This window comes from Cadophora gregata (genome assembly GCF_030347475.1).
Source record: "Cadophora gregata isolate MNR1 chromosome Unknown scaffold_4, whole genome shotgun sequence".
NCBI lineage: Eukaryota > Fungi > Ascomycota > Leotiomycetes > Helotiales > Ploettnerulaceae > Cadophora > Cadophora gregata.
Window position 1 is genome coordinate 2,224,683 of NW_026695927.1, and position 9,546 is coordinate 2,234,228.

At 48.6% G+C, this 9,546-nt stretch overlaps 5 protein-coding genes across 5 annotated transcripts; 3 read left to right on the forward strand and 2 right to left on the reverse strand.

Annotated features, from left to right (window-relative positions):
- Positions 1-87: 87 nt before the first annotated feature.
- On the reverse strand, positions 88-3,753 carry ONS95_010452 (uncharacterized protein; the record flags this gene model as incomplete). The annotated part of the gene is made up of 9 exons (XM_058504046.1): positions 88-380; positions 507-956; positions 1,033-1,222; positions 1,356-1,527; positions 1,574-1,701; positions 1,759-1,893; positions 1,943-2,333; positions 2,473-3,465; positions 3,680-3,753. The coding sequence occupies 9 exons, from the start codon at positions 3,751-3,753 to the stop codon at positions 88-90; spliced, it is 2,826 nt and encodes a 941-aa protein (XP_058360759.1).
- A 1,202-nt stretch (positions 3,754-4,955) lies between these two features.
- Positions 4,956-5,980, forward strand: ONS95_010453 (uncharacterized protein; the record flags this gene model as incomplete). The annotated part of the gene is made up of 3 exons (XM_058504047.1): positions 4,956-5,000; positions 5,052-5,907; positions 5,970-5,980. 3 exons carry the CDS (start codon positions 4,956-4,958, stop codon positions 5,978-5,980), a joined length of 912 nt encoding a protein of 303 aa, XP_058360760.1.
- Positions 5,981-6,216: 236 nt separating this feature from the next.
- On the forward strand, positions 6,217-6,558 carry ONS95_010454 (uncharacterized protein; the record flags this gene model as incomplete). Its single annotated transcript, XM_058504048.1, has 1 exon — positions 6,217-6,558. The coding sequence occupies one exon, from the start codon at positions 6,217-6,219 to the stop codon at positions 6,556-6,558; it is 342 nt and encodes a 113-aa protein (XP_058360761.1).
- A 367-nt stretch (positions 6,559-6,925) lies between these two features.
- ONS95_010455 (uncharacterized protein) lies at positions 6,926-7,967 on the forward strand. Its single transcript, XM_058504049.1, has 2 exons — positions 6,926-7,695; positions 7,743-7,967. Exons 1-2 carry the CDS (start codon positions 7,167-7,169, stop codon positions 7,907-7,909), a joined length of 696 nt encoding a protein of 231 aa, XP_058360762.1. The 5' UTR covers positions 6,926-7,166; the 3' UTR covers positions 7,910-7,967.
- A 165-nt stretch (positions 7,968-8,132) lies between these two features.
- Positions 8,133-9,017, reverse strand: ONS95_010456 (uncharacterized protein; the record flags this gene model as incomplete). Its single annotated transcript, XM_058504050.1, has 2 exons — positions 8,133-8,597; positions 8,718-9,017. 2 exons carry the CDS (start codon positions 9,015-9,017, stop codon positions 8,133-8,135), a joined length of 765 nt encoding a protein of 254 aa, XP_058360763.1.
- Positions 9,018-9,546: the final 529 nt, after the last annotated feature.

Genomic DNA, 9,546 nt, shown 5'->3' on the forward strand with positions numbered 1-9,546 from the left:
CGTATTGCAACCAACTGCCGGTCTCACAGAACCTCGGCGTCGGGCATTGTTTAGTAATGTGAAGCCCTCAAGTTTAAAGAATCTTTCTCATCTGTCAGCTGGACTACCACATCTCGAGAACCGACTGTCTGGTAGGCTATTTAGATCTCTCATTAAATTGCCCATATTTTCGACCAGTGGAGGTAGCGGCCCGTCCATGACAGGAAAATTGCTTCGATAGATGTCCCGAGCGATTTTTAGAGCGGCATTAGGATCTGCAAGCTTGATTATGGTGGCATTACTTCCACCGAAACCCTCAATAATGGGCTCCACAGATTTGATCAATGTCAGAGCTGTACTGTCTAAGTGACCTGATAGGAAGGCTCGTGTTTCGCGGGTTTCTGGTAGTTATAATTGTCAGCATTTCTCATGACAAGACTTGTTTAGAAGTAGTGAATTCAATTGGTACATAGAAGTTGACGAGGTACTCAATCTCTGACAAGGAAGAAGGTTGGAAAGTAACTCACCTTCACCATCGATAATGGCGACCGAACTTGTGTCTTGTAAGTGTGATAGCCGAGATTTCGGCCTTTCAGAACCATTTCTTGAGCTGGACGGACACAAATGACTGTAAGTCCATATCGTAAGGCTTGCAAAATATACGGCAATTGCGAGAAAGTCTCGTAATCCAGCGGGTGGCATCTGTACTGCTGCGCGGAAGACTTGGCCTGCATGCCAGACTGCCTTTCTCGCATGTGCCGTTGATGCCCACTGCTCTAGCAATGGAACGACCTGAACGGCGGCTTCTTCGCCGCCTTTTCCTGCAAACCGTTGGAGCTCCTCTGGTGAGACATAGAGGATCATCAGAAACAGCTCCACTGTTAGTACAAGGTCTGGGGAGTTCTTTGGAACCCTCGCTAGATTCAATTTAAAATTCTCAATATCGCGACAAAGCTCTCTGTGCTGGGTTGTAAGCCCTGGGTGATGGTAAATTAGCATCCAGAGGACTCTATGTCTCGATTTTTGGTGAGAAATTGGGGAGATGTCACTTACATAGCTGATGTGCAGAGTCCGGATTATGCCCAACAAGGTGGAATTTGCAACCTTCCAAATAGGCCCAAACCTGACCCCAAAACCCGTGGACCAATGCCATGTAACAGAGACTGATGTCACACTCATCTTGGAGATCGTCTAGAACTGTGAGGTCGTGTAGAGCATCTAGAAGTCGAGGAGGAGCACGCCACTTCACAGAAATCAGCTGTGCTATATACAAAGGAAGGACTGGCATCGTAAATGCTCGGAGATCGATCGAGCACATAACTTCGTTATCGACATTCTGTATTCTTGAGGGGATTAAACTAACGGATTCAACATACCATAGGAGTCCTATGCTCCAGATATTTTGCTTTCCATTCTGCAGCCGAATTGGCCAGGAATAATGCTCGAGATGCTGGAAGAGAGAACGACAGTTCGCTGAACGAAATGAGTGCTCCTTTCTGCAATGCTACCGAAGCACGAGTATCATGTAAGAACAGATGAATTACAAGCCTTGACACTTATCAGCATCGTTGACTATCCTTGATTGAAGACTCACCTCTTGAACGACTCTCGTTGACACCATTTTCTCCATTTCACCTCGAGGACCTGTCCCTCGTCCGTTTCTCTCGGGACTAAAGCATGGGTGTCAAGAGGGGGGCTCAGAATACCACCACGTCGCATCATCTTTTAAGAATTAGTAAGTAATGCGATTTCTTTGGATTCAGTACTAGACCCTCGTACCGTAACTAAAGGTTGCGCGAAACTCTCGGCTATTTCCATTTGCCTCTGGAAGCCGCTCCACAAACCGGTATCCAGACACAGCATGAATGCTTGCAGAGGCTGTAATGATCTGGTGTTACTGTTTTTCTTCTCCCACTGGAAAGAGTCAGCACTTAAGTACGACAAAACACATCACTTCACGTACTAAATCTCCAATGGTTATTCGAACCACATCTTGAAGGACTAAACCCATCTTCCATATTGCCGGCACCGAAATAACCGTGGAGCCAGCAGAGACGAGCCCAAGTAGAAATTCAGGATGAGAGTCCGCTGCTGACAAAGTAGGCACATGGATCCACGTGTCAACTTGGTAGCTTTGCTTGACGAAAAATGCTTTGATGACGTGGTTCAAGATTTCCAGAGATGGAAAGTCTGGCACTCCCTGAGTGAACTTATTCAAATTACAGACCAAGTAGAACATCCGATCGCGCAAACGGGCATCGATCGTTGGGGACTCGTAGTTTTGATATCCAGGCAACGATCCTGTTGACCCAGGAGTCAGAGTGGTGGATATATTTTCCTCATCGACAGCGAGACTAAGATTAATGAGTTAGATTGACAGATCCTTCTAAATACTATTTCAGAAGCTAAATTCTGTGACAGCAAGGCAGGCGAGGGCAAGCTGTATTTTGTGGGTTCATAATGTAAGGAGTGATGAACAGGAAAGAAACTTACTTATCTTGATCAATCAAAAGCCGATCCTTTTGAGCCGGTGTCCAGAGCCATGGGGAGCGAGTAAACGCTGCATGCACTTGAGAGGCATCTCTAGGCAACGACCTCGACACCTTTCTCTTTGATTGGGTCGTATTTTGGTCACTCCCGGGGCCATCTTTGTGATAATTGGTCATGTCCAAATGCACCTCGTCAAAGTTAAAGTCAAGGAAACCAAAGTCCAAGTTTTGATTGTTGAAATCGGCGGCACTCGAAAAGAAGAGCATCTCGTCTGTCATAAAATCTAGATGTGGATCAGAAATATTGCCGTCCAAAGGTCCGACTCCGTATGGTTGACCTGCTGGTCCAAAGCCGTGGTCCAAGTTCCGCTGAGTGGTTTGAATGTCGTACAAGTTAGGTGCTGGGGGGTAGGGAAGGGTACCCAGGTGCTCCGACTGTACAACAGCATCCGCTCCATTTGATTCTCGACTTGGATTCGTCACATGTGTTATGCGAGAACTAGGTATTGATGCTTGCCTCGAAGACGAAGGATGGGTTTGGGAGTGTTGGGTATTATGAGTAGAGTTTTGAGTCTCACAAGCGATTCCTTTGGTCTGGCATCGTCGACATGGTTTCTCGTCACCGCACCTAGCTTTAGCTGCCGCACAAGCAATACATGCTTGCCCAGCTCGATCCGTTCTTCGTATGATCGGCTTGCCTCCATTAGTAGGTCTCTCATGAGTGGACACGTGACGATTGAGGAGGTCAACTCGGTTGAAGCTCTTCTGGCATTGGCTGCACTGATAAGGACGGGCATTCTCGTGGGATTTCAAGTGCCGATTGAGGTGGTCTGCCCTTTCGTATGTCCTGTGACATATGCGACATTGATGGCCAGAGGACGAAGTCGGCGTTGAGGTCGAACCATGACCAGGTGCAGCTGCAGGTGCTGGTCCAGGCACAGATCCAGAGCCATTATTCTCTGCGGACAGGAACGATTGCCACTCTGGTGGTCCATTGCTAAAGCGCAACGTGGATGATTAGCCAAGGATCTCCTATATGAAAGCCTGTTCCTGTTCCTGTTCCTGTTCCTGTTCAATGTCCCAAAGCAAACTTAGAACATTCCCGGCATATATTAATCACACCAGAATACAGGGGCGACACAGACGCACGCTGGATGTGGGCGCAGAGCAGAGCAGAGCAGAGCAGAGCTTTGAGCCAAGAACCCACTTACCTCAGAGGCGATAGAGTTGTCTGAGAGCGAATCTGATGGGCTTCGGCACCCGATGCTGCTGCTGTCTGTTCCATAGCTAGCGGGCGGACTCCTGTTGATTTGGCTCAGCTCAATGTCGCAACGCAACCGGGTACGAGGGAGCAGTCAGGTCAGGATGACGGGGAAGGCAAGTGGAGGGCCTGGGGGAGACGAGGATATTAATGAGGGGTGAGATGCGACTTGCGAGGAGGTGCAGGCGGAGAAGGATGGGGAAGCGGCCCCTCACGGGATTCGCTGCTTGGCCTGGCTGGGCAAGTCACCACCCTGCTAGCCGGGCATACCTTGCCCCTTAAAGACTCTTCGAGAACGCCGAACATAGGTATTTACAATTTACTATGCCAGAGCCCAACATCCGCCCTGAAAAATACTACTACTCAAGACTTTGGTGCAAGATTGACCACCAGACTTGTTTATCTATTTGATGCTTGCGACTCTTACGAGACAAACTCCAGAAGGGTACCTTAAGGCGGCCTTATTTGGCGACGCTGTTGTGTTGTATTGATGCGCGAGATGCCCCCTTTAGGCCTCGCTTGCATGCTCTTATTGTGACAATCATGCCTCCCTCAATGGTTACCTAGGTACCTACCTACATTCGGAGCTGATCAACACTAAGCTTAAAGTTTCTAGGCAAGCAAGAGCATTGAAACAGGTGATATAAGGGGCTTGAAATTAGCTGTCACTTTGTGTCAAATACTTGTACTTCCATGGTCAAATGTCAACCGTTAGAGCCACGTTGTGCCACTGCCATCAAAGTGCACGATTGCACCAGAACTTCCAGCTATTTCTTTGAAACCGCCAGCAGATAGAGTTTGCTAGAGATTTAAGTAGGAGTTAGTGAGCATCACCTACTGTAGGTTTTGGGTCTCAGTTTGTACCACCAGAGCATCCTTTTCCCGGCCCTAGACCGCGGCACAGCATCTCTAATCACCGGACTCAGCTGCCGCTCAATGCACAGTTCTCAATTGGACAACAAACTTTTAGCTACATCTTATTTGAGATGCCAGCTATGTAGCGGGGATATTGGATCGGTGGAGATCCGGGGAAACGTGGAGTAGCTGGTGCGGCTGTGGTCCACCTCGTCCACTTACCGCGTTCCCTACTTGAACCCATGGGCGCCGCCTGCATCTTTAAAAATTAAGCATCGCCCGCTGGGACTCGGTACCGCGATTCGCATGCAGTCTTGCAGACCTCCTTCACGTACTGCTAACTTCATCTGATCCCAATTGCATCTGCCACCATGGCGTCTGCATCATTTTCAACATGCACCGCTGGTGATCCAAAGGTAATGATCATCCCTTACCAGCAAACGCGTCGTTGCTAACGTTCTGGACAGTTCTGGCCGGCCTACATCAGGCACTTTGTCCTTTTCAACATTTGTATCTTCGTGTTCCTGGGAAACATGTATACTGCGGGCATTGCGACAGGGTTCCCATCCCTGGCCATGGAATTCCACGTCGACTTCTCCAAGCTGCAAGACCAAATATCGTATCCCGTCCTCGCCCTGGGTGTCGGTAATATCATCTGGACACCGACAGCTGTCTGCCTCGGAAAGCGACCCGTTATCCTCGTCTCGACTGCTCTCTTTCTCGCATGCACGATCTGGAGTATCAAAGCGAAGACCATTGACAGCCTTCTGGCATCCAGAGTCATTGCTTGCTTCGGTGCCGGTAGCATCGAGTCCATCGGCCCTGCCATGATTGCAGACATGTACCGCGAACGATACTTTGCAACAGCTATGGCATTGTTCTCCCTCTTCCTGTCCGGAGGATCGCAAGTCGGACCCATGATCGCAGGATTCCTCATCACCGATAAGGGGTGGAGATGGTTCTTCATCCTCTGTGCAATCATCACTGCCGCCAACTTGGCCATGATGATTGTCTTCCTTCCCGAGACAAATTATCGACGCGTTCTTTATGACGGAGAAACAGCGCAAGAGGCCGACAAGCAAGCGGACGAAATGATACAACATGTTGAGAAAGGACAAGTGACCACAGTCGGAACTGCGGACACGCAGCTTAATCGCCCTTATGCCGGATCATATTGGAAAGACCTGGTGGCGTTCAAAGGCCGTGGAACTGAAGAAAGGGGATTGTTGGCGCTTGGCCTCGCCAATTCTCGCTTCCATTCCGATTTATCCTTGTCCCCCATGCACTCTTCGCTGCAGTCTCTTACGGTGTCATGCTCTCTGGGTACGCTCAAATCCCCCCTACTTGTAATGTTGTGAAATTCATGAAGGCTAACATCCGCATAGTGTCGTTATGATCTCCACTCTCGCACCTCAATTCCTCTCACCACCTCCTTATCTCTATAAGGCGTCTGGACTCGGTCTATTCTCATTGGCATCTTTCATTGGTATCATCGTCGGATATCCCATTGCAGGACCTCTGACAGATCTCCTCTCTCGTGTATTCGCAAGGAGATCTCGGGATGAGCACCACGTCCCAGAACATCGAGTGCCGGCACTGATTGTTCCCTTCATCGTCTGCCCACCGGGTCTCATGCTCTTTGCCTACATTATTTCAGAGCATAAGAGCGCGTACATCGCAGCAGTCGGCTCTGCACTACAAATCTCTGGACTTGTTTTCGTGCCATCAGTCGTCCTGTCTGTTGTCGTTGATGCTTGGCCAGCGAGCGGTTCGGAGGCTGTTGTGCTCATCAACGCTGGAAAGAATGCGGTTGCGTTCGGTATTACTCTTAGCACACCCAAGTGGCTGATGAGCGAAGGGTTGGTGAAGATGTTCTGGGAGATGGCTGGAATTCAATGGGCTGTTCTGTTTTTGGGTATTCCATTGTACTTCCTCGGTCCTTGGTTGAGAAGGAAGACGAGCGTCTTTGTTTGAGTGTATACAGGCTTGAGGCAAGAAGTATCGCATCTTTTTAGAGATAGTCCAAGCATCTGATTTTGATACCAATTGAATTATTCTTCAGAACACAAGATAAGCGCTGTAATAATGTCAAATGCGGACGGCCATGCCCTGAAGGGTAGCGAGATTCCGATAAGAGAGTGCCGTTGGATCGCTAAAATCGAACGAATAGGACAGGCGGTCACCCATCTCAGACCAACTGTTACCTTTTAGAAACCAACAGGACAGCAAGCTAGCATAATCCAATAATCCAGGAATTCATTCTGGCCTGATCTTATGTTCTTCAATTTTCCTCTATTCTTCTCCTTCGCTGTAGCACCATGCGGGCACAAGCGAGTCACCGCACATGGCGACTCTGCTTTCTTCTTGTTGTTGTTAGTGTACTACTTGCAAGAGCGACATCTTTCCATATTCCATCTCAAACATTAGATATCAGACCCACATTCAGAAGATCGTCTGAAAATGAAAATGTGAGCGAAGGACCCTGGATTGATGAATGTTGTTGGCCAGATGATACATGCCCCGAGCCAGACCCAACAACTCGCATCGCTTTGGACATTCTCGGCAGTCCCAGAAGTACAATCATGTGCTGGCCCAGCGTTGGTGGCATGATCATCGTTGACTACATTTCCAGCGTGGAGTTTCAGTACTTGGACCTGGACAAGCTTGAAATAAACCAAAGATCCTACAATTCCACGGAGGAAGATAACTTCTGCCGACAACTGCGAAGAACCGGCGGAAAGTGGTGGAAGAGCTATGACGACTGGGGCTGGGCGACCCAAATATCTTTGCGTCGTATGTCCCCAACTGAGAAAGAAGTACTTCACATAGGATGGCCGGAAACTGGAGGGGTGTGGCTGTTACGATTCGAAAACAAGTATCCACAAGTCGTCCGAAGAGGAACTCCAACAGAGCAAATGTACACAGCGATCATTCACAACGCAACGACAATGGAGGAACGTTGTAGAGCGATAGAAAGATGTGGGGGCGAATTCTTCGAAGATCCGCGAGACTCTCAGTACATCAGACCGCTATTAGATGGTTTCGGAGAACATGACGAGGAAGACAACGCCGAGTTTCGAAGAACGGAACGGGGAAGACCCTCAATGGTTGGTATGTTGAACACGTCCATGCCAAATTTATTCGCTAATTAGATACAGTTGGATTACATAGCCACACTATGATGCCTGTTCGAAGTACCGTCAATCTTCTGGCCAGTCTACAGATGAGTTGCGAACAAAACCCACTCAGCTCTCAATGTGCGGAAGATCAAAAACCAAAGAATGTCAGGAAGCCTTCATGCCCTGCCATAAAGTGCTGTAGTTGACTCGCCGCCCGACTACCAAACACCTTGACCTGCCTGAGAATTCTGGGCAGATGTGAGGGTCAGTATATACTTCCGGAACTCCCTTCACCAGATTCTCCAAAAAGTTGAAACCTAAGAATTCTAGGGCTTTCATTGCTATGAAAATGTGAACTGATCCAAAGATTCTTTCATGAAAGATCCAAGCACGCTATGCAGACACACACTCCACCTTTTCAATCTTGCTTCAGACCTTTGGGAAAATGTACTTTCCCGCCGCAATAGCAGACTTAATAGCCGCATCCTCTTTCAAATAGCTCCTCACCGCAGGCCCAATCTTACTCTGCGAGATCAACCCGGCAACCATATTCCCAAACACCACTCCCGCCGCCGGAGTCAAATGCGTCGAATCTCCCGCCGCCAAATCATAAGTCCTCGCATTCGCCTCTCCAATGCTATTCAAGTACTTCACCGAAGCAGCGTTCAGGTCGATGACAGCCGAGCCAATGTCGGATGCTGCTGCCAAGGCGGCTTTCACTTGATCCACGAGATTGTTCGTGATGGTTCCCGAGGAGAAGTGGCGTCTGGAAAGCGAGGTGACCAGGATGGGGGTTCCGCCTGCTGCAGTGACTTCTTTGGCTAGTGCTTTGAGATTGGCTGTGAACTTCGCGACGCTGATGTTCTTCTCTGGCTTTTGGTCGTTGTGGCCGAACTGGGGTTTTATTGGTCAGTTTGTTGAATTTCTTTGTTAAGGAGCTTGGTCGCCCGCTTGTGAATGTGCATTGCATGATATTGGTTTTGAAAGAGCAGACAAAGACATTCCGCAACATACCTGGATAGTGACATAAGGACTGTACGATCCCTTGTTCTTCTTGACTGCAGCAATCACTTTGGCCCAGTCACCTCCCGAAACAAAACTCTCAGTGGTAGCTCCGTTGTGCCCAAAATTTGTGCCGATGGCACCGCCGGTAAGTGTTGTCAAGAACCCATTCCCCCATCCGCCGCCTGAGGCGGTAGTTGAATCTCCGGCTAAGAAGAACGCAGGTGGTTTGGACTGCTTCTTGACTATGGAAATGGGCGATGCTGTTGCGAGGGCGGCAAGGCCGATCTGGCATAAGAGGGAGAAATGCATTTTTGCTAAGGGTAAAGAATGTCCGAGGGATATAAATGTATTCAAAAAGGTAAGATTACAAACACGGAAAGAACTGAACGTGGTAAGCGACTCGAAATTCTGAGCGGAAGGTCGAGACTATGTACAAAAGATGAACGTGGGCCGGACTTTTGAATACGAGTTTGCAATTGAATTTCTTTGCGATGAAATATGAAATACAAACTGCAAACTAAAATATACAAGTCATCAGTCGAGGAAATTAAATATTAATATAAATTTCTGAAGCAAGATCTGAGTTCACCAGGGAAGATCTTCCCATTGGCGGATTTGCTGGGAAACATATTTTCTTGGCGATGTTGCAAATTGAGGGGAAAGGTAAAGAAGACCCCGCGTGCCGGGATTTTAACGATCTGGTCGATCTGCTGGGCAGCCAAAGCCGAGACGCCGAGTGGAGAATTGGGTTGCGACATGGTATGAGATGAGATGAACTTTGGGGGAAAAATAGGAAGAATTTCTCCGGGATCAGCCGTGGCTGTTTTCCTCACGCGGA